This window comes from Thalassophryne amazonica, chromosome 3 (assembly GCF_902500255.1).
Source record: "Thalassophryne amazonica chromosome 3, fThaAma1.1, whole genome shotgun sequence".
NCBI classification, from domain to species: Eukaryota; Metazoa; Chordata; class Actinopteri; order Batrachoidiformes; family Batrachoididae; genus Thalassophryne; species Thalassophryne amazonica.
In genome coordinates this window covers 4,575,269-4,603,163 of record NC_047105.1, presented here as the reverse complement: position 1 = coordinate 4,603,163, position 27,895 = coordinate 4,575,269, and the positions used below count along the sequence as shown (strand labels likewise).

The 27,895-nt window shown below is 44.5% G+C and overlaps 2 protein-coding genes across 5 annotated transcripts in view; one reads left to right on the top strand and one right to left on the bottom strand.

Moving 5' to 3' along the window:
* The first annotated feature begins 446 nt into the window (after positions 1–446).
* wu:fb55g09 lies at positions 447–1,792 on the top strand. Its single transcript, XM_034164888.1, has one exon. It carries the CDS (start codon positions 846–848, stop codon positions 1,494–1,496), a length of 651 nt encoding a protein of 216 aa, XP_034020779.1. The 5' UTR covers positions 447–845; the 3' UTR covers positions 1,497–1,792.
* Positions 1,793–8,231: 6,439 nt separating this feature from the next.
* nol8 (nucleolar protein 8) overlaps positions 8,232–27,895 on the bottom strand; it is a 44,695-nt gene continuing 25,031 nt past the window's right edge. For all 4 annotated transcript variants that reach the window (XM_034164862.1, XM_034164856.1, XM_034164869.1 and 1 more), the window contains 10 exons: positions 25,852–26,019; positions 25,631–25,738; positions 22,959–23,055; positions 22,746–22,881; positions 21,178–21,261; positions 19,124–19,404; positions 18,905–19,037; positions 18,767–18,828; positions 8,679–8,761; positions 8,232–8,511 (listed from right to left, as the gene is read on the bottom strand). In XM_034164862.1, coding sequence (XP_034020753.1) covers positions 8,452–8,511; positions 8,679–8,761; positions 18,767–18,828; positions 18,905–19,037; positions 19,124–19,404; positions 21,178–21,261; positions 22,746–22,881; positions 22,959–23,055; positions 25,631–25,738; positions 25,852–26,019 — 1,212 coding nt within the window. In that variant the 3' untranslated portion in view covers positions 8,232–8,451. The remainder of the gene's footprint in view (positions 8,512–8,678; positions 8,762–18,766; positions 18,829–18,904; positions 19,038–19,123; positions 19,405–21,177; positions 21,262–22,745; positions 22,882–22,958; positions 23,056–25,630; positions 25,739–25,851; positions 26,020–27,895) is intronic.

The following is a 27,895-nucleotide window of genomic DNA, read 5'->3' as shown; positions in this document are numbered from 1 at the left end:
AACTTTCTTTAAACACTGATCATCTCCATTGATTTTTATGTCTGGTTGTTAGATGCTAACCAACATGGCGACACTCTGGCAACAGCCAGCGCCTGAGTGGATGATTCCTTCATCTAGTGACTCAATACAAATCGATGATCTGAAGGTGCTGTTGTTGTTGTGTCAGGGGGCGGGACAGCAGAAGAATCAGGTTTCAGCTGCTAAAACTGAAGCAGACTGAACCACAGTGTTGCAGGGGTGGTGGTGGGGAGCTGTCCTGCACCACCACAGCACACAACCCCCACCACCTGCATGAGGGGTCAGAGGTCACCGACCCTCATTGTCTCACACACACACGTGTGAAATGTAAACAGTTGGACTTTGCCGTGTGTATGTGTGGAGATACGAGCCTGCACGGAACCCCCGCAGCAAGCTGCAGAATGGAACGTTCCGGCTCTTTATCTGGACTCAGAGGGACAGCAGAGCCTCAGTCAGTGCTGTCAGAGACACAGACCTCAAACCTGCTGCCCAAACATCAAGACAAACCTGCTTCCAATCAGCCAGGAGACACTCCAAAACCCTCAGCAGCAACCTTTAGTCCACGAATCAGAGCAGTGAGGAGCTCCGCCTACTTTAGAGAGACACGGGGAGGACAGGGGCGTGACAGCTGAGCAGGCACACTGCAGCTGAGGCAGCAAGACCGGGCTATGCACCCGCCAAAGCCAGAGGTCAAGACAAAAAGAGCGAGAACAGTGAAGAGGTAGACGCAGAGCCCGGTGGACCACGAGGGGGAGGGGGAGAGACTCAACCCAGGAGGAGGACAATGTGAAGGAGAGGAAGGCGGGAGCTGCAGGAACAAGGAGAAAATGGTTTCTGAAGGGGGTGTGACCATGTGGCAGAAAAACTGCCAGAAGCTGCAGAGGACGCACCGCTGGCCCAAGAGCTGCAGGGGGCGCTCACAGGGCAAGAGGACAGGAGGAGGAGGGTGCAGTCATCATCCCCAGCACCATCATCGTCACGCCCACCAGCCGCAGTACCTCCACAGGCCAGGCGGGGGTGCTGGAGGCATAAGGGCAACGCCGTCCCTTCGGCCCGTTAACGTGAAGGGAAACCGTGCGAGAGGGATGCGGGCGCCAAAGAACACCAACCAGTTCCTGATGCACGAGAAGTACCAGCTGCTCCACATGCGCTCCGACTCGGTGGGGAGCGACAGCGGCTCGGACAGTGACCTGGAGCTCACCGACATGGACTCTTACCTGTGTGTCCTGGAGAACGCCAGAGGGGCTCTGCTGGACTGCCCCAGCCCGCCGTCTGCACCGGGCCACACGGTCCGTGTCCAAAACTGTCCGCAGGGGGACCAGCTGCGTCTGCAGGTGGACAGTTTCCATCTGCAGGAGGGTGGTCTGTGTCTGCAGGAGGACAGTCTGCAGTACTTCCCATCTGAGGACGACCTAATCCAAAGCCAGAACTTCATGCAGAGGGACTTTGTTGAGTTCTGTGACTTCCTGACGGCCTGAGGGGAAACTTTTCATGTTTGAATGAGTTCAGCTTCAACTTTTTTTTTGTCTTACAATTTGACATGATTCCAGCAGAAACTGAGTTTTTAAAGTAGTTTTGTACAATGGTGACACGTGATTTTGTGGCGTTTGCGTTTATTGCTGTCTGTAAGTGGGCGGAAGGGACTCGAGTGGGAGTGAGCCCCAACAGCCAATGAGAATCAAGATGAAACAACTTGACTGCAGCTGATTGGTTGATACTGTTGTCATGTAAATATGCTTTTAAAGTATTTTGCTTTAATAAATAAATCATGAATGATTCTGACTGTGTGTCTCTGGGTCAAAGTTCAGGTTTGCACAGCTCACTGAGAAACAAGTCATACATTCACACGGAGGGAAACAAAACAAAACTAAAAACCCGTCTTTGTTGGAGAGAGGACGTCAGGGAGACGTTAAAGTCACGCCCACCGAGGACGAGCTGGGGCCCAGTGGGCGGAGCTTCATTCCTGCTCAAAATAAATGCAAATTCATCAATTTACATCAATTTTGTGTCGTCAGAAAATTAAAATGTCCAAAGTTACTGAAATAAAACACACAAAAGTACATGTGACAGTTTTTTTGATCACACTGATGAATTCACAGTAAATGCACTTTGAACACAAGTCTGTGCATGAGGCCCTTAAACACAGAGCGCCTGTGCAAAAGAGTGAGAGCAGATTGGCCGCAGGTATCTACTAGGTGTGGTAAAGCAAACACTCGCACAGTGACCGAGTCGCCCAACAAGTCCAGATGAGTTCTGGGTTAAAGGTGGACACGGATCAGTCAGGTCTCTCCGTAAAGCCTCTGAACCGACGTGGACCAAAGGCCGCATGGATTTGGACACTGAAATCACAAAGCTATTTAGCTCAGTGTTTAATCTGAAGACACTATCAGCGCGCCCCTTGTTCAGGGCCTGAACGTCCAGGCTCGCTGTTTTTTTTTTTTAACCAAATGGCCATATTTGATTGCCAACGGGTATAAGGCAGTTGAGTCCGACAACCGGCCCAGCCATGAATTGGGCCGATACTGGCCTCCATTTTGGAGTGAGATTTCCAACTCCTAAACAACCAATAGGAGAGCAGCGCTCACGCCCCATCCAAGCGAGGCTGACGTCAGGGTCTCGGCCGCCAACCAATCGCAGGCTAGGAGAGAGGCCAGTATCTGGCCCAATTCAGGGCCGGTTGTTGGGCTAAAGCCAGTTTTGACTTTTCAGTGCCGCAGTGGCTGCTGGGTAAGTTCAAAGGTCAATGCATATAAACACTGCGCATTCCCAGGATCATGGCGGCGAAGTACGGACAAGTTTGCGGGAACGATTATAGCTGTTTCTTCACTGCTGTTTAACGCAGTCTGGCACTTCTAATATTTTTTTATTTTCCTTCTGGCATGTGTGTGTCGTTGCTGACATCACCTAGAAAAAACCTACAGACCGGCAGGAAGCTCGACAACCTGCAAACAAAAATCAAGATATTATCATAAAGTTCATGACACGCTTAGAACAGTCGTCACTGCAGTTTATGTTTAACAGTAAACAGACAGTGCTGTTAGACCAGTTCAAGTCAAGTTTAAGTTAGTTTCCTAGCTGGTGCAAAACTGATGAGTGTTCTCAGTAGTTCATAAGCTTTATGTTCATCTGTGCCACTATTTTAATTATCAATTTTATTTTTTATCTGTTATTCCTATTTCCTGTCCACACTTTGACTTCTTTCAGCTCTTTAGCAGTTATGTTGCTTCAAAAACACAGTCTCCTCCTTACTTTGTGTATGCGCTGACCTGTGAACCGGAAGTGTTAGCTCTCCACTCACGCACACTGAGAAACTTAAAACCGGCTAATATATACAGATCAGTGGGCTAAGCCAGTGGTGGCACAGTTCCGCTAATCTGCTAACCGCTAATTAGCAAAACTAATGTTTCCATTAGCGGATTAGCTTTTCAGCTAACTCTGAACACCATCAGCAAGAACTCTCAAGTTGAGATACACTCAGGAGTTATTTTCCACCGAATCTTCTCTTGCAGGTAATAGCAGTGAAATGATGCAGAATGTTATGCATTAGCATGAGAGAGCAACATGTTGCGTCTCATCCCGAATGTGTGAGACCTGACAGTACCTCTTTAAAGCACGAGTCTCACTCCAAATGAGTGAGACTTGAGAGTTCTGCCATCAGTGGACCAATTAGCTTCCACTAAATTTAATTCCGCAAACTTTCAGCGTACTAACTTTTTTTTTTGCTGGTACATTGAGCAAATTTAACAGTCAGAAATGTTCGTGAATACTAAAATCATACCTGTTAGTTCCTGTTTGTAAACACAGCGAGCTAGCTAACGCTTCAGGTTCACAGGTCAACGCACACAAGCAGTAGTAAGAAGACAAGAATACACTGTGGACAAAAACGGTATGTGAGCAGCTCAAAAGTCAGCATTTTTATTTATTCTGTTTGTGAATGCAAGGGTGAGCCATAGCTCCATTAACGTCTGGTTAATGGTTTATAAATATGTAATATGGAGATAAACTGTGACTTCTGTGATTTACTGCATTTCCGAAGGATCAGTGTTTGGGATTTTATTTTTTTATTGTGTTCTTGTTGTGTTTGTAATCTCCATTGAATTTATCCAGCAGCCCCTGCGGCGCTTAAACTCAAAACTAGCTTATCAGTAGCCAACAGTGTAATCTGATGTGGCCGCGGCCGAGTCAATAGTAAAAGTTAGTAGTAACTTCCGCTAAATTTTTTAGTGGTTTATCGATTTAATGTTATAAAAGTTAACTTTTCAGTTAGTAGTTTAATGGTTACCAAACCTACCTTTTCAGTTAGCTGTGCCCACCACTGGGTATTGTGAAGTTAGCGTCTGTGCTCAGCACAAGTCCAGTCCTCTTACTGCCAGACTCTTCAAATTCACAGGGAACACTGTTGGGACACAGACCTTGGCCAAGTTCAAAGATGGCTAGCTTTAACCCATTTTAAGAGGTCACAAGGTCACATTGTTTCAATCTGATCAGTTTTATTTTTGACTGACGCGGGTGACAGCCAATCAGCGTAGAGCTACACTGTGACATCAGTGGCTGATCTTGACAAAAATCGCTCAGTTTTGTGTGTTTATATACATTTCTCATATATTATGTAAAATCTAGCAAGAAATAAACACTTCTAAAACTGAAAATGCTGTTTTTGTAACCTGATAACACCTCTGGAGTTATTTACAAAACATTTCGCGGACGTTAGCATGCATGCTAACTTCTACTAACTTCCAATGGTTTTAAACTTGTCTCAATACCTGCAAATGCAGAGGGCAACTACAAATATTTCTTGATTTGCAGCTTAACAAATAATTTGATTTGAACATGTACAAACTACATAAGACAACAGGATCTTAACATTTATTTAAACAACTGCAAATTATAAAGAACACAATGCTCATACGGCTGAGGGTACTTTAGCATTGTGTTATATATATTTCACCAGGTCGTTATTGTAAATAAGAATTTTTTTAAATAACTTACCTGGTTAAATCAATCAAAAATATTTGTCTTCCACTCAACCGTGAAGCTGTGACTGGAGAAGCAACAGACAAAAGTCTCTCCAGTCACAGCCACTGAAGTTTGCTACTCCACAGCTGTTACAGGTGTCTTGGTGACTTTCCTCACCAAATCTTTGAGGATGACCCACTCCAGATTGAGCATCCGGTGTCTGGAGCCTAGGCTTCACCTCATCTTTCAACCCTACTCTGATCCTGTCAGCTTTCAGAACTGAACCAGGGTTGATCTGGATTCTGACTGTGAGATGATGTTTGTCCACTTACAGTAGTGTTCAGAATAATAGTAGTGCTACGTGACTAAAAAGATTAATCCAGGTTTTGAGTATATTTCTTATTGTTACATGGGAAACAAGGTACCAGTAGATTCTCACAAATACAACAAGACTAAGCATTCATGATATGCAAACTCTTAAGGCTAAGACGCGTGGAAGAAAACAGAAAAACAACCATCAAAATGAATAGAAGAATAACCAGAATGGCAAAGGCTCACCCATTGATCAGCTCCAGAATGATCAAAGACAGTCTGGAGTTACCTGTAAGTGCTGTGACAGTTAGAAGACGCCTGTGTGAAGCTAATTTATTTGCAAGAATCCCCCACAAAGTCCCTCTGTTAAATAAAAGACGTGCAGAAGAGGTTACAATTTGCCAAAGAACAAATCAACTGGCCTAAAGAGAAATGGAGGAATATTTTGTGGACTGATGAGAGTAAAACTGTTGTTTTTGGGTCCAAGGGCCACAGACAGTTTATGAGATGACCCCCAAACTCTGAATTCAAGCCACAGTTCACAGTGAAGACAGTGAAGCATGGTGGTGCAAGCATCATGATATGGGCATGTTTCTCCTACTATGGTGTTGGGCCTATATATCGCATACCAGGTATCATGGATCAGTTTGGATATGTCACAATACTTGAAGAGGTAATGTTGCCTTATGCTGAAGAGGACATGTCCTTGAAATGGGTGTTTCAACAAGACAATGACCCCAAGCACACTAGTAAACCAGCAAAATCTTGGTTCCAAACCAACAAAATTAATGCCTCGCAGATGTGAAGAAATCATGAAAAACTGTGGTTATACAACTAAATACTACTTTAGTGATTCACAGGATTGCTAAAAAAGCAGTTTGAACATAACAGTTTTGAGTTTGTAGTGTCAACAGCAGATGCTACTATTATTGTTAACACCCCCTTTTCTATTTTTTTTTTTTTACTAACAGCCCAATTTCATAGCCTTAAGAGTGTGCATATCATGAATGCTTGGTCTTGTTGGATTTGTGAGAATCTATTGAATCCACTGGTACCTTGTTTCCCATGTAACAATAAGAAATATACTCAAAACCTGGATTAATCTTTTTAGTCACATAGCACTACTATTATTCTGAACACTACTGTATACCTGGACAAAGATAACTTTAGATAAAGTTGAGGCCAGCCAAATCTGGACCTTCTCATCTGTTATGGATACACAGACTTTTGGGATTAAAGACCAGTCCACCTGGTGCAGCTGTTTACAGATGACACTGTGCTGTTCAGCAGCAGATGGGAAGAACTGAATGAATGGTCTGTGTCCGGCCCGTGATGGTCAATGCCTGGCCTGACTGTGCATGTTCAGCCCGTGATGGACTGTGCACAGTCTGACTGCACGTCTGGCCCATGATGGTCCGTGGCCAGCCCGTGATGTCCTGTGTCTGGCCTGACTGTCCGTGTCCAGCCTGACTGTGTGTGCCAGGCCAGACTGTCTGGCCCGTGACGACCTGTGTCCAGCCCTGTGACTGTCCGTGTCCGGTCCATGATTGTCTGTGTACGGCCTGACTGTGCGTGTCTGGCTTGAATGTGGGTGTCCGGCCAGTGTCGATTTCTGTCCAGCCTGTGATGGCCTGACTGTCTGTGTCCAGCCTGACTGTGTGTATCCGGCCTGTGTCGGTCTCTGTCCGGCCCGTGACAGCCTGACTGTCCGTGTCCGGCCCATGGCAGTCTGTGTCCGGCCTGACTGTCAGTGTCCGGCCCGTGAGGGTCTGTGGCTGGCCTAACTGTGCGTGTCCGGCCTATGTCCGGCCTGCTTCTTGCTAACTGTCTGCCACAGTAAAGGCAGCCAGAATAAAAGGTACAGCTGAGTGAGGGAAGTGTTGGGAAAGTGTCAGTACACGGACCCACAACAGGGGGCGCAAATGAACGGACAATGGAGAAAGTCAAATAACAAGGCTTTACTGTTGTGAACGTGCACAACGAATACAACCAATCACGAAATGGACAACAGTCAATTCACAAAAGTGTCGTGTGGGCAGGCTCGAAGATAGGAGACGCCTCTCCAAGGTAAGACCCGAACCACACGGCTTCCTCCGCCACAGGACCCCGGAAATACTGGAGCCGCCAAGTCCCGAACTCCCAGGTGGCCACTGCCTCCGCGTGTCGGACCTGGTACTGCTGGCGAGGAACAAAGAACAGTTAGATGGGGGCGCGTTTGCACCCAAGACTCCGAACAGCAGGGAAGTTACCTCCACCTCTCGTTGGAACAGTACTCCACAAGCTATACACTAATCCAAAAGGATACACTCCGTCAGCTTTGATACGTTACCTCGTAGGTAGAAACGATATCTCGGCAATGAGGTGGAGGTGCCGTCCTGCTGATATACCCCACAGATGATTGCCGTCAGCTGTCTCAGGTGATGGGTGACAGCTGTCACCGTAGCTGCTCACGTGAGGCGGCGGCGCCCTCTGGTGCCTGGAGCCCGCACTCCAGGCAGGGCGCCCTCTGGTGGTGGTGGGCCAGCAGTACCTCCTCTTCAGCGGCCCACACAACAGGAAGCCACCAACACAACGCTGAAGGAGTCCCAGCCGTCAGTGTCTGAGAGACTCTGAACATGGCAGCACAATACAACTAAAACATATTCATAAAATCAGATCACTTTAAGGCTCGGGTTTGCCAGAAGGCACACAGGCAGTGGGACAGTATGCATTTTTGAGTTTTGAGGTTGAAAACTGATTGATTGAAGGTTTTATTTCGGACATGAAAAAAAATATATAGAAGGAAGTAAATAACAAACCTAGAAAAGCAAGAAAACCATGGAAAATTGTTTTAATGATCACCTTGGAACCTTCTGGAAGCAGCAATGAGGAGCAGCAGCATACGCTCCCTGACCCAACCTCTAACCTCTGGGGTCTAAACTTCTGAAGTAGTAGTAACTCACATGTCAACAAAATACTTTTTATTTATCGCTGTCAAAATCAGCTGCTTTGTTTTGTGTCTGACACCTTTTGATGACATTCTTACAAAACCAGCACAGTGGATCAGGTCCAGCATCCGGAGGAACATCAGAGACCTGGATTGACCCCAAAAACCCATCAGACAGGTTCCGCTGCTCCTGATCCAGAGTCCAAACTGAAACAGAAAGTCTGCATTTCCCAGAATGCTCAGCTCCTATGGGAGGACTTTAATTTCCTCCGGGCGTCCTTGTGTTTTTTGCGATACTCCTGCAGAAAGATGCAACTCACTCAGATAAAGTTCATCATCTGTAAGAACAGCGTTCGAGTTGAAATGGGCGTTAAAGACATTTCACTTAAAAAAAAAAAATATAAATGTTTGAATTCTGACATCATGAATGGAAACATAAATCAAGGAGGACACGACTCTGGACCACCTGTCTGAGGACGTGCCTCGTTTCCTCCCACTGCTCCTGATGCTCCTCCAATTGCGACGAACGACAGAACAACTTTGGACCCTCTGAAACCACAAAGCAAAATTTAAGTGGGGGGGGATAAAGGACCTAACCCAAGACACTTTAGTGACAACCTAACCATAACCTAACCTAACCCTGACCTAACCTGACCTGGCAGGGGTTTGAACTGAGGATCCTCTGCCTTTAAGCCCAATGCTTAACTACAAGACCATCACCTCACCTTTTTGTGGCTAAGTGAGCTCAAAAAGAAATCTGTGCGGAAACTGTTAGCAAAAACTGGGCCTCAAAAAGAAAATAGAGAGAAAATGCTAGGCTAGCTTAGCACAAAAAGAAAACTGGGGAAAGTGGTAGCCTAGCTTAACTCAAAAAGGAAATTGGGTGTTAAATGTTGTCATAGCTGAGTGAGAAAAGAAAACTGGACGGTAACTGCTAGCATAGCTTAACATAAAAAGAAAGTCAAGTCCAGTCTGAGAGCATGTGCTGGTGCTGCACTATGTGTCATCACAACACCAAGGAACTGCCTTGGGTCCTGGACAGCAACCCCCCAGGCAGACAACTGGTCCATTCCCACATCTCTAAAGTAACCATCTATTTGCTACAACCAGGTGAAACGTGGGCATCCAATCAGTCCCCTCCAGCCGTTGGGGTCCTCAACACTCGGGGTCCTGTGCGCTGGATCATGTTCAGAGAAATGGGCCACATGGCCAAAATGTCAAAACTGACACTCCCTCACAATGCAAGTGATCCTCCTCACCCCTAATCCACAGGGCGTTGTTCTGCTACGATTGCCCATGCCCCCCCAAAGGTGCAAAAACAGGATGAACCAGCTTAATCCAGTTTGCCCCTTAACAGGTTGGCTTGTAAAGTGCAGACCTGGCAACACGCCTGAAAACAAAAGAAAGGAGCTGTGTCCTTGTCCAAAAACCACAACATTGTTTCTGCTTCAAACTTTTACCCCAATGGAGCACAATCACAGACATTTTAAGATGTACTCACTTGGACTACCCCATTTAAAGATGTTTGGACATGACTGGCGATGGAGACGGTGAAGGGAGAGGAAGCAAAAGCGAGACTGCAGGGCCGTTCCAACAAGACTACGGAGGTAACCTGCTAAACCACCGCTTCCAACCTCACGAACGCCAAATCCCTAGTCAACAAAATTGATGAACTGAGGCTTCAGGTGGTGACTAACAACATTGTGTCAAGAACAGCTGCACTCTGCTGGTCACAGAATCCTGGCTCCACTCATTGATTCCAGACTCCGCTATCGAGCTAACAGGCTACCCGGTACAGCACCACGATAGGACCAACGACTCCGGGAAGAGCACGGGTGGGGGCCCGAGTCTGTACATGAACAACTGGTGTACAAACACAGTGACTGTGGATAGTCACTGCTCCACGGACATGGTTAAATGCAGACCCAGAGTTTACCATTGTTTATATAGCACCAGATGCTAATGTTAGCACAGCCACTAGACTACACCGCGGCATTAGCACTCAACTAACCAAGCACCTTGACGCCTTACATATCGTCACAGGGGACTTTAACCACATGGATATAAAACCAGTGTTCTCAAAATTCCACCAGCTCATGAAGTGTGCAACCAGAGGAGCCAACACACTGGATAAAGTCTTCACGTGTCAGACAAATTTCTTGCTGTTTTGACTGTGGTGGAGGAAGAGGGAGACACGTCTTGCTTCAAATGAAGTCTTTATTACCACGGGAGTGCAACCACTGAAGGCACGTTAGCAAAACCTCAGATAATATACAGCCTGAACCACATGGAGGGGGTGACCTAGCAACAGTTTCTCCAGTCATAACTCTCCCCACCGTGACCAACACAACTGTCGGGCTTATCTAACCCAAGGTTGGCCAACACAAACAGATTTTTCTCAAATGGGAGAGAGAGGCCTTCTCTTATCTTTTGCTCTCTGAGAAGGGTTGTCTCTTGACTTCTCACATGAAAACCCTCACAATTAAACTGTCTTATTAGAATTTAAGAATTAACACAAATATGCAACATTTCCGGTCATGATATAATAATGAAAATTAATAAAACACAAGAACTTTTCCAACAACAAAAATGGCTACAAGGCTAAACTATTACCGCATCTGGGCCAGTCTGGTCACGCATCACTCTTCCTTTATCCCAGCATACACCCCACTCAGGAGAGCTGCTCAGTCTAAAGGTGGCCAGAGGCAGCCTCTCAGCAGAAACAAGACTGTTTCAGACGGACTGAGTGGGGTATTTTGAACATCCAGACCTGGACGTGTTCAGTGACAGTGTACCAAACACTGCCCAGACACGGTCACAACAGAAAAACACGTCAGTGTGTACACCAATCAGGAGACCTGGATGACCAGTGAGTTCCAGAAGATGATGGAGAAGAATCCAGCCTTCAGGTCTGGTGACACAGTCCTCTGCAGCACAGCCCTCGCCAACCTGAAAAGGGGCATCTGCGATACCAAGCTGAACTACAGGAGGAAGACTGAGGACCACATAGAAAGCAACAACAACAGGCAGGTGTGGTTGGGCATTTAGCACGTCACCTACCACAGGACCAACCTTGGTCCTGTCAAATTCAATTTCAATTTATTTTCATTTATATAGCACCAAATCAAACAGAGTTGCCTCAAGGCGCTTCACACAAGTAAGGTCTAACTTTACTAACCCCCAGAGTGTTAAGGAAAAACTCCCTCTGAGGAAGAAACCCCAAGCAGACCAGACTCAAAGGGGTGACCCTCTGCTTGGGCCATGATACAAACACAAATTACAGAACAATTCACAAAACAAATATACAGGAAATGTTGCCAGTGCACAGGACAGGAGGGTCTCAGGAACAGACACCACACCCATCTCTGGATGGAGCCGCACCTCAAACAGAGAGGGAAAAAAAAACAAAAAAAAAAAACAGAATCAGGCATCAGGAAGACAACAAATACTGTATAATTTGTCAGCATTAAACAACAAGAAAAACAAATACTAAGGTGATCACCAGCCACTAGTCCTAAGCTTCACTAAAAGAACCAGAATTTAGGTAAAGTTGAGGCGGCGGCATGCTCTGTTTACTAATAAAATGAATTAAAAGAGCAAAAAGCATGTTAACATACTACGCCAGTATGCATCTTCCCCTCTGGATAACTCCCCCCACCCACCCCCGGGACTTTGTCAGAGGGATGTACCACTACGACTACTACTACTAGTAATAATAATACTAATAGTAAATTATTTATGAGACATTTTGATGTAAATTGGCTAGTTACAGGGAAATAAAATAATTCTTTAACTAGTGAAAACAGAAATTTCTGTTATTTTTTGGGTGGATATTTTAGGGGAGAAATCTCAAATGTTAAAGTAGTAATGTGTGTAAAATTAACACATGCTTCAATAGAAGAATGACTCATGCTTGTACCAAAACTGTTCCAAGTTCAGTTATTATTTATGTCCATCATTTGGGTTAATGTTGGGGCCTGTAATTAGCCCTGTATTTTCATATCTGTAGGTAGTTTCAAAGACAAACATTTGCCGTTTGCTACAACTCTATTTTGTGCTTAACCAGTCAGAACTAACAGACATACTGGAGACATACTGGTACACCGGTATGTAGGGCTTAATTAGGTCAGCTAGGTGGGGAGGTGCCAGTCCGTGAACAATTTTATAGGCTAGTAGCAGAACCTTAAAATCTGATCTCACTGGGACAGGAAGCCAGCGAAGAGACGCCAAAATGGGTGTAATGTGGTCAAACTTTCTGTTTCGTGTTAAAGTCTGGCAGCAGCATTTTGAACCAATTGGAGAGCCCTAATGCTGGACTGCGGTAAACCAGAAAATAGAACATTGTAGTAGTCCAATCTATAAGAGACAAATGCATGAATCAGGGTCTCAGCATCAGCCATAGACAGGATGGGACAAATCTTTGCTATATTTCGCAGGTGGAAGAAAGCAGTCCACGTAATATTTCTAATGTGGAGGCCAAAGGGCAACGTAGGATCAAAAATTACCCCAAGGTTCCTCACTTTGTCAGTGTGATGTATGACACACGAGCCTAGGGTAAGCGTTAGCTGGTCAAATGGATGCCGATGTCTCACTCAATGTCTCACCAAGAACCATTATTTCAGTCTTATCAGAGTTTAAAAGTAGGAAGTTGCTAGACATCCAGCTTCTCACTGATGCAAGGCAATCTTCTAAGGATTTTATGTGAATGAGATTACCAGCAGTTATTGGCATATATAAGTGAGTATCATCAGCACAGCAATGAAAGGTAACCCCAAAACACCGCAATATGTGCCCAAGCGGTGCTATATAAGTGGAGAAAAGCAGGGGGCCTAAGTCGGACCCCCGTGGAACCCCAAATTTCATGTCACTAAGGTTAGTGGTAGTGTTATTGTACAAAACACAGTGAGAACGACTGGTCAGGTATGACATTAACCATGCAAGGGCACGCCCAGTAATCCCAAAATGATTTTCCAGCCTATCGAGTAGAATATGATGATCCACGGTATCAAACGCAGCACTGAGATCTAACAGCACCAGAACCGTAATGGTGTCCAAATCCATTGTAAGCAGAAGATCATTCACCACTTTAGTGAGAGCCGTCTCTGTGGAATGATATTTTCTAAAAGCAGACTGCAGTGGCTCAAAAAGATTATTCTCAGTAAGATAGTCCAGGAGCTGCCGTGAAACTACTTTTTTCCAGAATTTTAGAGCAAAATCATAGATTTGATATCGGCTGATAGTTTTTCAATACACTAGGGTCAAGATTAGGTTTCTTAAGTAATGGTTTAATCACTGCAGATTTGAAACATTTAGGAACAGATCCAGAAGTTAAAGAAAGATTAATAATTTCCAGCACAGTCAGCCCAAGAGTGGGCCACAGGTCCTTAAACAGTTTTGTTGGTATAGGATCAAATAAACAGGTTGTGCCTTTTGTAGACGTTATGAGTTTTGTCAGCATGCCTAGTGAGATACTATCAAATTCTGTAAATCTAGGTGATGGCACCCACCTCAATAGCAGGGTGTAGTGGCTGGGTAAAGGCATGCTGGGATATGTTTAACCTAATGTCTTCTATTTTCTTCTCAAAGTAATCCAGGAAAACTTGTGCTGTAAAAAGAGAGCAAACTAAGGAGGTTGTCCATGAATAAGTGCTGCAACTATGTCAAACAAGAACTTTGAGTTATGCTTGTTTTTGTTGATCAAATCAGAGTAGTAGGTTCGCTTTGTAGTAGTGCATGCTTATAGTCTAAGATAGCATCACGCCACGCAAGGTGGAATACTTGTAATTTTGAACTATGCCATTTCCGTTCTAGACCCCTAGCCTTGTGCTTAAAGTCACGGAGGTAATCGTTTAACCAAGGTGACTGTGTTTTTGGGGGGTGATTTTAATAAAGGCGAAGCAATCACGTCGACTGCAGTTTTGAGCACTGAGTTTAAGCTATCCACCAGTCTGTCTACTGATTGGGCATTTTCCAAATGTGAAGCTAAGACAGCAGGCAGTCTAGCTTTGTGTTCAGTTGTTGAGGAGTTGATGCATCACTGTAGTGATAAATAAGGTTGTTGTTCCACTAAACACGGCAGTGAAACTGTAAACTTAATAAGTGAGTGATAAGAGACCATTGATGTAAGAGGCATGATGTCAATATTCGTGACAGCAATACCACGTGCGAGAACCAGATCCAGGGTATTTCCACTAATGTGCGTTGAGTCCTGAATGCATTGTTGAAATCCTAATGCATCCACAATTTCCATAAATGATTTGCAGAAGGCTTATTTATATGAACGTTAAAGTCACCAATAATCAGAATGTTATCTGCACTCATTGACAAGTTAGAGATGAACGCACCAAATTCATCTAAGAATTCAGATTATGGGCCAGGAGGCCTATATACAGTGACAAAGTAATATGGCTGATTTTTATTCTTCTGACCTTGGCAATATGTAGCATCATGGGCGGAGCAGAGAATTGTTGTGGCTGGGGTGCCTGGCGTGCCTGGCTGCCTTTTGTTTCTGCCTTCTGTTTCTGTCTTTTGTTTTTCCTTCCAGGTGGTACGCATTTAGGACTGAGTGGCTGTGTGGCTGAGTTATCAGGACCTCACCCTGATCACCTGAGGCTGATCATGTGCAGCTCGTCAGGACTCACAGCTGTGGTGCATCTACACGGATTGGAGCATGGTGGCATTTAAGTCTGGAGTACACAGTGTGTATTTGCCAGAGACTCGACCTTGTGACCAGACGGGTGAGATCGTCGTCTTGACAGCCATCTCATCATTATGGATGCAGAGAACGTCCAGGTTTGATGCCATGGTCTGTGAAAGAGGAGGGGGTGAGGTCTCACGCTCGTCAGCACACTTCCTGAGGTACAGTAGGTTTTGTGACTAACATTAGTACAGTCAGTAAATGTGGTGTCCCTCACACCTTATTATATTGAGCTGTTATGTTAGTCGTTTAATCAGCTTCCACTGCAGTTGAGTAATGTGAACTGGGTGTTCCATGCCTGCAGGGTGGGAAGCTGATTAGTGATTAAGCCAGGAAGTGTTTGCTGTTATGTACACCTTTGAGTGGTCTCTCTGTGTGTGGAGTGTGGACTCACATGATGGTTTCTTCTTTCACAGACTCGGTTTGTTGCGGCCACCTGGGGGGTGTCGGCGGGGTCCTTGGGTCCAAACTGTTTCTGGCTCCGGACCGTTTGTGCAGCCGGGAGCGCACCGTAATCCACCTCGCAGACCGCGCACTTATTTGTTTGTACTTTCATCACAGCACTGTTATGTCATTAAATTTTGTTATCCTTTGTACCGTGCTCTGCTTATTTTATACTGGGTCCTTCAAACGCTGGTTGGTTCTCCGTCCTGCGTCCGACACACAACAAGAATCAGATGTTCAAATGAGTTATATTTGTGACCCCCAACAGCTAATAAGCTAAACCTAGATTTATAAATCAGAGCAACACCCCCACCTTGCTTCGCATCACGAGGGAAGTGACTAAATGTGTATGCCGGTGGGCAGGCCTCATTTAAGGGGAGGACAGCTATAGGTTTAAGTCAGGTTTCACATAACCCAATCATATCTAAGTGATGATCAATAATTAGATCATTAATCAACAATGATTAATGTCCTTGATGTCCTGTGGTTGGTGATGTATCACCAGCTGAGGAGCTTAACCACTGCTTTGCCCACTTTGAGGTGGAAATGCCAGAGGCACCTGGACCTCTTCCAGAAAGCAACAATTCCACCTTTCGGGTGGAGGAGCATACTGCGCTCTGCCAACCCACGGAAGGCAGTTGGACCTGACAGCATGTCAGGACGCGTGTTGAAGGACTGCACAGATCAACTGGCTGGGGTCCTGACTAGGATATTTAACCACTCTCTGCGCCAGTCCCGCTCCCGTCTGAAATCCTCCATCAGCGTCCCGCTCACCATAAAACAGACCATCAACAGTCTCAATGACTACAGACCAGTAGCACTGATCCTCGTGGTGATGAAGTGCTTCAAGAAGCTCATCAGGAACCACATCATGACATTTATCCCCCTTCATTTGACCCACACCAGTTTGCCTACAGAGCTATTAGGTCTACAGAGGATGCCGTGATCACTGCCCTCCACGCGGTCTTTTCCCATCTGCAGCAGCGGAGGAGCTATGTACGGATGCTCTTCGTAGACTTTAGCTCTGCCTTTAACACTATCCTCCCCCACAGACTAATGTCCAAGCTGTCAGACATTGGACTCCCACATTCTATTTGCCTCTGAATTAAGGACTTTCTCACAGAGCACATCTAGCCTCAGCACCGGCTCACCACAGGGCTGTGTGCTGAGCCCCTCGTCTACACCCTATACACCCACGACTACACCCCCATCCACCACAGCAACACCATCATCACGTTCACGGGTGAGGCCACAGCAGTGGGTCTCATCTCTGGGGAGGATGAGTCCCCCTACAGGGACGAGGTGGAGCGACTGGCAGCATGGTGTCGAAACAACAACCTGTTTCTGAACACATCTAAGACCAGTGGTGGGCACACTTCCGATAATCCAATAACAGATAATTATCGAAGATAATGTTTTCATTATCGGATTATCTTTTTAGATAACTTTAAAAACCATCATCGGACTAATTATCTTCCGATGAATTGCCGACCGATAACGTAGTAAACCAAGCTGAACACAACAAGCTGAAACAAAACAACAACAACAAAAAAACATTACAAGACAGCTGTGCAGTTGGATGCTTTGTAGCTCTTCAGCAGCAGGAGGTGGTCGTGAGATGTTAAAGCTTGTTACTCCACTACACGATGCAGGACGAGCGATTAACCTGAAACTCTGTCCAAAAAAATTCTCGCACGAATGAAAAATCATCTGAAAAATGGCCAAAACACACACAGTGTAAAGCCAACATTTATGTGTCATGATAAGGCTTTTCAGAACTGACCAATTGTCCTCCGTTGGAAGCCTTAAGGACAAGTTGGAACATGCCCTGCTGTTAAACAATTTCTCAGATACTCACTCAACTGAAAGCCACCAAAAGCCGCCTGGATTTTACAAATGGTTATCAACACGGAGGTGTTTTTCCTGTGGCGGGCGCGCTGCGCCGGCTGCGAGCCGACGCGCCAATCCGTCCGCACGTCTTTCATTAAAAAAAAATCTCCTTTAACAGTGTAATGTCCAGATAAACTGCTGATTCCGACCTCTTCTGAAAGTTCTCTGTTCTCTCACGACGTCCTGGGTCAACAGAGGCTTAAATTTGGAGGTTTTCAGCTTGAAACAGGATGACGACACAGCGATAGAAACAATCCAAAATCTCTCATCAGCCGTTAAAATTTTCACCGAAAACCAACTGAATTTCTCGAATGGTGTCCACTCGGATGTGCCTCACAGTTTTTGAAAAAAATTTGATGAAGAACAGCGCCAGTCTCTCAGCAACTTCTCAGACAAAGGAATTCCGACGAAGGGGCTGGACCACTCCTTCCACAAGGCGTGCTCACAGGCGAATGGCGTCACCGACAGGCGTGAAAAAACTCACGCGTGCGCACGAGGGTTCAAGCTTGGCTGACGTAATCACACGTGATTCAAATCCATATAGTTTTTTAAAAAATAAAACTGTCGGTTTCTTTTCTCGCAGACTTCGTATATAGACCTCGCGTCTGTCTATCTACCCATTTATATTTGTACATACCTGCATTGTAATGATGCCACACTAATTTCTTGTTCAATGTCACATTGCTACAATGATAAAGATTTTCTGATTCTGACTGAAGCTGTTCAGACTACGAACACAGACGGTGCCACACACTAGCGATGACTTTGGAAACCGGCATGAAATTTTTGAACAGCTCAAAAATTCACCCTGATTTCAACCCTGGTGCTGATGATGGCCGTAACTACTGTGTAACAAAGTTTGTTAAAGATGGACAAAGAAGGATCAAGAAGTTACTGTGATGCTTCGAAGCGATGTGCTACTAGGGATGAAACGGCGCTTCTGTGGAAACAGACCCATTAGTCTGTCTTAGTAACCATGCCTTTGACACAAAATCATTCCAGCGGGACCCAAGGATCCTCCACAGAGACATGGTACCAAAGACATCCAATTGTTGCCTTAAGTCACTGGTTAGAGTCCAAGTCTCATGGAAAACTCATTCTACCAGCATGTGAAGGAGAAAGGACATGTCTCTGAAGATAACGGCATCCACATTTTACACAGGGAAGAAGGTAGGTCTGAAAGCAGCGTTAATGAAGCCATATTTGTTCAGTCTTTAAGTCAGAGACTTAAAGACTGTCCTCTAAGAACAATGACAACTCACACCTGAACCCAAGTGACCTCCAGTGACTCCAATGGACTTTCATTACATCACCGTGACATCAGCGACCCCCACAGAGGACAAATGAGTCCTCAGTTTGAGTCTGTCACAACTGTAACTTAGAAGTGAGGAAGATTTTCTGGACGCAGAGCGAAATGTTTTCAGGGATCTAAACTAGTCCAGTGGATCAGACCCAACCCACCTGAATACCAGGACCTGTACACCTGAGACAAGTCCCTGCTCATTAATGAGTAATTTGCATACCTGTCAATCGGTGGTCTTTGGGGTAGAAGAAGAAGAGTTCTTTTGCTGATGTCACTTCCTGTCTGTGAATGATTGTACGCTCAGATGAGTGAAGAACACAAACGGTTTAAAGACTTTGATGACGGCGGGTTTTCTTACTCTGTGCTTCCAGCAGCTACAGTGGCGGTCTGCTCCTGAACTTCCTCCTCTTCTGTTGAGCTGCTGTCGTGCAGATGTGGCTCTTGTTGCCATGACAGCACAGACCTCTGGATGGTCTCTACGTGGTACTCAGCTGGCAGAGAGACAAAGTTAAAAACACTGAAGAAGCCGTGAAGAAAAACCAGAACTTGACTGTGTGACATTTTCACCAAGTCATACCTGCCTCTCTGCTGCCCGTTTGAGTGTCTTCTCCAAAGAAGGAGAATTTAAAACCGGAGCAGTCCTGCTTGGCTTCACTAGGGTCAGCTGACAGAAACTCTTCATCCTGCTCTCTTCCTCCATCTTGTTGGTCCCAGCTGGTCTTTTGTCCGTCAGTGATGACAGACTCTTTTGTTGGGCCAAAAACCGCCTTGAGGTTGACCAACACATCATAGAAGATCTCCTTAGAAACCTCTGGAAGCTTCTGGGCCTCCCCTCGCTTCTTTCTCCTGGCTGCCTTACTGCAAAGGTCACAGATCAGAGGCTTAGTGGAGAAAGAGGCCACGCCACAGAGTTCACTCAACTCCCAACTGAGTCAGGACAAAATCACAAGCAGTTCAGATACTCCTGATCTTTAAGGAACAGAACCCGAACCTCGGGTGGCAGATCAGCAGCTAGTTAACTCAGTCTTACAAAGTCCAATGTGGTGGGACAGATTAACCGCCACCACCCAACTATACCTGGGTATAGTTCAGAAGAGAAGGGCCTTGTTGCTGCTGCTCCTCGGCCTTCAACCCTGTTCAGACTGGGGTTTGCAATCCAGCTCAAGCTGAATCCCACTTGAGCTGGATGTTTTCTTTAACTCTGAAAGGTGCAAATCAGATTTAGGTCAGATTGTCTTGTGACTGAGTTAAGTAGGATGTGCTGTGTGAATCCAGCTAGCTCGGGAGCATGACGCCAATCTACGTCCTGGAAGTCACAGTTTCTTCTCCAGTAAAGGACTTAAAGCAAAAAAACCTTCTTTCTCTGTGGCGCCTTATCGCCCACTGCACACAGAAACGCGCGCACACAGACGGGCGCAATGTCGGTGTCAGAAAACAGTCACAGCAGAATTTGTCCTCTGAAATGAAAGACTGCAGGCTGACGGCGGGATCTTAAAACGTTAACACAGCTGCAAGCAAATGAAAAATGTTTGAACATTTTCTGCGAGTGGACAGCCTGTGCAGCTTCGATGGTGCATTAAAAAATGTAATCATGGTGTAATGAAAATTTGCATTGATAATGAAATAATATCAAAGTCTCATCTATATGTTTTTTGGGTGTGTGGATAGATGAGAAACTGTCCTGGAGAGAACATATTGATCATGTTTGTAAAAAAGTCAATAGGAATCATAAGCAAAATAAGATATTTAGTACACCACAAATGTCTTTTAACATTATATTATAGTTTATCCATATTTAAGTTATTGTAATATTGTATGGGGAAGTACCTTTTGCAACTTATATAAACAAAATATTTCTTCTACAGAAAAAATTTGCTTGAATAGCTACTCGTTCAAAACCTTGTGCTCCAAGTCCACCTCTGTTTTTTTTTTAAATTGTAGCTCTTAAATATTTTCCATATAAATATTTTCTTGACCTGTACATTTGTTTTCAGGTCTCTCTATGATATTAAGTGGCCTTCCTTCATTAAATATTATTTTGTGCTTAACAATCAAATTCATAATTATCCAACCAGACAGGCTGCACATTTGCATAGAGTGACTCGTTATCAGCATCACATCAGATGTCATGACATTAATTCTTGGAATGATATTGTACATCTTGTAAATCCATCTATTACCTTATACGTATTAAAGTGGACTAAAAGCAAAGATCCTGCAGGAGTATTTACAATGATTTGTTTTAATCTGAAAAAATGGTGTAATTCTGTTGTATTGTGTTTGCACATTACTTATACTCTCTCTCTCTCTCTCTCTCTCATATGAATATACATTACTTTTGTATGTGTTTTATTTTTTGCTAAATAAACAAATCAAATCAATCAAATCATTCTGAGAGCACTGTGGGCAGTTTGTCTTGGTGGTATTGGACTCTTTTTTGCACATGCCTTGGATTTGCTTGAGTTGGACTGAGTCTGGACAGGATGAGCCAGATGTGACAGAGGTCTGAACGCTATCTGGCTAGAAAGGAATCTGGATTAAATCTGGCTCCAGCTAGTTTGCAAACCCCAGTCTGGACGAGGCCTTTGAGATGGCGTCGCTTTGTGGGTTTTAACATGTTGAAGTCATTACCTCTTACTGCTGGTCTCGTCTGCTTTGGTCTCAAACGCAGCATGTTCCTGTCTGCTGGGGTCATAGTGCAGCGCCGATATGTCCCTGCAGCAAACAGACACAAAGTCAAACACTTCATTTATAGCATTTTGTCAATTTTGTGTGACTAGAAGAGCAACTTAAAGTGTTTTCCTCCAGAGGGGTATCAAGGTGTCTTTATTAGCCCCTCGGGGGCAAGGTGTTGTGCAGTCAGCAGTAGAACACATTCATACATACATAAACATAACATGATCTCAAATATGGCATGAAAACTCACCAAACAGTAAACACAATAACACAACATAAAATAAGAAGAAAACCTAGTTAAAAACCACTCATGTGATAGTGTTTAAAAATCTAGTGACATTGGGAATAAAAGAGTTCTTGTACCTATTGGTCTTACATCTCTTGGACATAAACCCTATGACCAGACGGAAGCATTTTGAACTCAGGGTACAAGGGGTGACGGCACTTACATGATCACATGTGGTTCACAAACCTGGTGCACATGGCTCTTATCACTACACACAACCACCAGGTGCCCTGATAGTGCAGAATCGTCCACGTCAGGTCTGGGAACATGTGAATGTGCCACGTGTAGCTGCATCCACCATAGTAGAGAACTGGATTGGTCCTAGAAAGCACCCACCCAGGCAGATAACCAGTCCATCCTCACCTCTCCAAAGTAACCACCTATCTGTTGACGCCAAGTGAAATGTGGGCGTGTCGATCTTCTCCAGCTTCTGGGATCCTCAACAGTGAGGCATCTACGTGCTGGATCATGTCCGGAGAAAATGAGGTAGCTGATCTTCCAGCAATCCTCCTCATCTGAGTCTCAAGAAGTAACTGTTCCTTTGACACAAAGGCATTCCAGAGAGACCCAAGGATCCTCCAAAGAGACCTGGTACCAAAGACATCCAATCCTCACCTTAGGTCACTGTTTATAGCCCAAGTCTCACAACGGTACAGTAAGACAGGAAGCACCAGGTCCCAAAAGACTTTGCTCTCCTGCAAAGACACCGGTGTCACCAAACACCTCTGACCTCATGACTCCATAAGATCTTTTTTTTTGGTCATCGTGTACAGACAGACAGACGGAGTGATCACATGTCCTGTGCTCTCCTCTGTTAGTGACCCAACCCTATCCCACTTTGAAGAGTGGGTTCAGGACCAGACTATGTGGGAAAAAAACAACAACAGAACCATCACCCACACAGATGTGGACCAGATGAAGACAAAGTCCCTCAACAAACACTGTAAACACACACAAACAGAAAATATAAATAATCATAAATAGCTCAACAGTTTTGAAGAGTTCCAGTTTGTTTAAGATTCTAACTGAGGTATCAGTTCTTGGTTTTTGTATCTGGACAAAAGGTTCCTCAAAGCTGCTGATCAGAATCGACAGTCGATAAACAGGCTCCGTCTGAACAGGTCCCAAGGATTTCTTTTTTTAGACGAATGCAGGACCATCATGTAGAACCACGTCAGCGTCAGAACTGGGCCTAACCACACAGTCCTGATCCAGGTCCCCTGTGTGTGCTGCTGACCTGAAGGTCTTGGTCTTGACAGTTGTCTTGCTGCAGGTTGGCTGGCCGTCACTGAGGATGCTCTGCAGGATGGAGAGGTTCCTCCTTCTCTCCTCCTTCAGGGTGTCGTCTCCCTCCCTCACAGACTGCTTCTCCTCTGCATCGCCATGACAACCACATTATCCAGCAAGACCAAAAACAGAAACTGGACTTCAGAAAAACACACAGACTCACCCGAGTCCTCGTCCGCATCTGCCTCGTCCTCCTCCAGGAAGCGAGAGTCCATCCGGAAACGCTCGTCTGTCCCAAAGCGTGACTGCAGCGCCATCAGCTGGACAACAAATAAAATAATGTTTAACTGGATCACAGAGAACATAGAGCCTGACCCGCCACCAGGTGAACCATCTGATCTGGATCATCTCATCCAGGTTTGGAGAAACTGAATGAACGATGCTCCTCTGTCGTTGAAATTCCAGGACTTCCAGCCATGACACATTAGCAATGTGGATTTTAGTGGTACTGTCTTGTAAACTGGGCGGGGCTAGCTTGATGACATCATGACTTCAGGCAGCATGAATATAACTCATCAATTCTTACACTAACAAAATCTAATTAAAGAAATCCAACGTGCCAAAACACTTTTTCTGGGTAATGTTTAAAATGGACAGCATTAAATTCCAGTGGGCGTGCCCTTTCTTTTACAACATAATCATTAACTTATGAAAATAAAGTCTGTTTTTGAAGTGTTATATAGTTTCAAATTTTCTCAGTGTGAATCAAATGTCTCTAGTTGGCAAAAAATAAAATAAATAAATAAAAACTATTAACTTCTATTAAAAAAAAAAAAGCTATTTACTTGCTTGTACGTACAAGCACAGACGTTGTGCGAACTGTAGCTGTAAAAAATAGATTTTTCTATTGTTACCGAAGAATTTTTATAAATTCAAACACTGTGGTCCCAGTTCATACATTTATGTTTTATTATGTTTCATTTATTATGTAATTCAAGTAGAACATTGTGATGCATTTGTTTGGACACAGCCGTTAATGGCCCAGTCACACGGCACTTAACGAAGGGTGACGAAGCCCTGACGAAACACGAAATCTGGACTTTCGTTGGCATCGTTTAACGTTCGCGCAGCTTCATTCCAGCAGCTGGCGCTACGTCAGGATTTTTAAACTGTCGAAAAATTTGAACGAAGGGCAACGAAAACCTCAGTTCGTCTGTGTTTCGTTTTTCTGTCGTTCTTGACGTTTTTTAATCGTTTGTGTAGTTTTTGTAACGTTATTGTTTAATTTGACTTCGTTGGAGCAGCTGAATGTTTTCACACAGCGCAGAAGCCAGTTTGTGAGTGCTGAGGCTGCTGCTGCTTCATGTACCGTTGGAAATTACAGGGCAAACTCAGCCTGCTTGCTTGGATTTTTTTATCTGTGTGTGGGGGGGGGGGGGGGGGGGGGGCAGCTTCAATGGGCTCAGGCACCTTACATAGGCCAGAATTAATCTTTTGTGTGGATATAATTAATTATTTTGCCACAAGCAACTGTTGAATTTGAAACAACGAAAAAGTTGTGTAATTTCCGACGGTACTTGAATGCAGCATCAGCGGCAGCAGGAGCTCCTGCGTGTGCTTATTATTTTGTATTAAATAAACAATATGAGTGTAGGAATGACAATCCAGTTCTTCTGTACACGTGGCAACAGGTAGATGAATCGAAATGATGATATAAAGAGCTGTTCTGGAAGGAAGAATTCACGTTGTGGTTCAGTGATCAACTGGTGGAAATAACCGCATGTGAGTCAATGCGCCGTTCACACACACACTGATTCATTTACTGCTCTGATATATTCAATCATCTTTACACATATTTATATTTATTCTCCCTTTTGACAGTTTTCTGTTATAAATCAATATATATGGCTTAGAACATAATACAGTGATACAGCAGTGACCACAGCACACTTTTTTTTTTTTTTTTTTTTTTAAATTGGAGCAGGACGGAGCATGCATCGTGTCGTCAGACAGTGTGGATTCTGATGATGATGGAGATGATCCCTCTTTTGTTCTGGACGAGGAACCAGAGCAGGTGGTCCATCGACATGCACACAGATCTCCACAGATTCTGTTTGCAGTTTCTCCAGGACTCACGCGCTATGAGCTCCGTTCCAGCGCCGAGTGCTGGAGCAGTCACGCTCTGCTCCAGTTGTGGCTCCAGGCGCGTTTCGCTGAGATCGTGAGCTTCGGTTTTGTTAAGTTCCTCTTTTGTCCCTTTTGCGCTCTTGCTTCGCAGACTGTTAGGTGATAAAAGCTCTTTCATCCACCTTTTCTCAACGAATTGTGACTTTTTTTTTTACTTTTTCCCTTCGTTCAGGAATAGTCGTGTGCCATGTGACTGGGCCATAAGCCTGATTAACAAAAGGAGGCCTCATTTAGCACAGCGCGTGATGCTGATGTTGTCCTTTTGATACCGACTCCAGTTTTCAAAGGTTTCAAGTCAATCCAAACAGTGTTTTAAGTTTATACAGACTAAAAGTGTTGTCATTATCCCCAGGCACCTGTTCTATCTATTCTTTGATTCAGGTTTTACATTCTTATTTTGTTGTATATTTTGTACTGTTGGGGGCATCATGTTCCTTGTCATAGCTGCTAGCTTTGGTGATGTGCTATTTCTCACATGAAGTCGGGCGGCTGTTTGTAAATTGCCATAATCCATCCAGCAGGTGGCGACACGTCTAAATGTCACATGCAAATAGTACAGAAGAGTAACGGAAATGCTCATTCTCTCTGCATCACAAAGACAAAGATCGCAACCAAAAATCCACTTTGATCTTTTAATGAGGCTTTTGTCACGCACACGAGCCGTGATGCAGCGCCACCACCAGGTCAAAGTGTGGATCAGCTTCTCACCATCTGTCCTGCTCGGCCTTCAAACTGGGGTTTGATATCGAACCTGCTGCGATCTTCATCACCACCGTCCTCATCCTCACTGCTGCTAAACAACTGAGGGCCCGACTCCTACACACACACACACACACACACACACACACACACACACACACAGGAATTAATCTATAAACACCTTCCAGGGAGCTGCAGGGTTTTTTGTTTTTTAAATTGTTGTCACGTACCCGCTCTTTAATTCCAGCTGTCTGATTGGTTGCCGGCATGTCGTCGACCTCCGAGTCGTCGTCCTTGAACAGAGTCGTCTTCGGAGCTCCAGCGTTGGACACAGACTGTAGCTCCTCATCGTCAGAGCCGAAGACAATGCGTTTTCCGGTTTGTGCTGCTGGATTATCCTGGCGGTGAACAAACGGGACACTCAGAGTTCATCCAGTCACAGAATGTTGTGCTGGGAATCACTTCTCAGATGTTTCCCAATTACTTTACAGGAACTTCTGTTTGTTTTCTATGAACCACCTTGTTAACCCCCAAAATGTGAATCAGCTACAAATCGTGAATTATCTGCAAACCGTTAATTGCAAACCTTGAATACTGAAAAAATATCTCCAAAATGTGAACAAGAGTCTCACAAAACGTGAATATCACTCATATATATATATATATATATATATATAGCTTTCGCTTCTGGTGTCAAGCACCTGGTCCCACTGGGTGTGTCCTGCTCCTGAGACAGTGTCAAGTGAGGAGTTTGACTGGGACGATCCACCTGTCAAACTCACGGAGGACAGACCCCCCCCCCAGTGAACGACTCAAAAATCTTCAGAGAAACGTAGAAAAACAAACAAAACTAGTTTCTAACCTCAGAGAGAGAGAGAGACAACAAACTACAACCTTATTTTTATCCGTATGAGCCGTCCTCTGAGCTGGAAATATAACACTGACCTGAAGGAGCAGATGGCTGAGAAACGGAAGCTTAGGGACCGTCTACAAAGTGCAAAAACAAGACACCAGAAAAATATTCAGGTGTGGTGTCACCAAATTCATGGAACACAGTGGTCTCCTGCTGGATATTCTGAAGATGACTCTGTTCAAGGATGACAACTTGGAGGTTGAGGACACGCCAGCAGCCAATCAGACAGCTAGAATTAAAGAGTGGGTATGTGACACTAATTAAAAAAAACAAACAAAAAAAAAACAAACTGCAGCTCTCCTGAAGGTGGTTTATAGATTAAAAAATGTCACTGTGAAAAACTTTGGAGAATTTTTTATTGTTTACATTTTCAATAGTGTCAATGTTATATGTTGTAGTGACACAAAATCTACTGCACACATCAGTGGGGTCCTGCTGGTTATACTACAGCAGGGGTGGGACAAAGTCACTGTCAAGTCATTCTCAAGTCATCAATCTGCAAGTCTCAAGTCAGCCTGCAAACAACTGGTGTTCATTATGACTTTAGACTTGACTTGGGACTTGCTGATTCATGATTTGAGAGTGCCTTGATGGTGACTGTCCCACCTCTGTACTACAGCACTCAGTCTGGAAAAATGTGCAAAAATTGAATTTTAATGATTTTTTTATTCATTAAAATTAGTCACAAAATATGCAATAAAATTCACTAAAATTCATTTTTTGCACATTTTTCCCAAACTGCTGTAGTATATCCAGCAGGAGACCACTGATGTGTTCAATGAATTCTGTGACACCACACCTGGATTTATTGAATATTTTTCTGGTGTCTCTTTTCGTTTTTGCACTTCGTAGACGGTCCCTAAGCTTCTGTTTCTCCGCTGCCTGCTCGTTCAGATCAATATTAATTTTCCAGCTCAGAGGACGGCTCATATGGATAAAAATAAGGTTGCAGCTCATTGTCTACCTTCCTGAGGTGAGATACTAGTCTTGTTTGTTTTTCTACAATGTGTCTCTGAAGACGAGTCGTTTACCGGAGGTGGAGGTTTCTGTCCTCTGTGAGTTTGACAGGTGGACCGTCCCAGTCAAACTCCTCACCTGACACTGTCCCCGGAGCGGGACACACCCAGTGGGACCGGACGCTTGACTCCAGAAGTGAAAGCTACTGGGATCACCTCCTCCATCAGCTGTAGTGACCCCGCCAAAAAATAAATAAATTTGCAGTGATCATGTTTACGATCAAGATTTCCTGCAGTAATTGACCTGTAAACTGAAATCCATAAACCACACACACACACACACACACACACACATTATATCTCATGAATGATGTTCATGTTTTGTGAGACCTGCATTCACGTTTT

Bases quoted from the DNA above. Each gene is read 5' to 3' on its own strand.
- wu:fb55g09 (XM_034164888.1), top strand. From the start codon at position 846: ATGGTTTCTGAAGGGGGTGTGACCATGTGGCAGAAAAACTGCCAGAAG.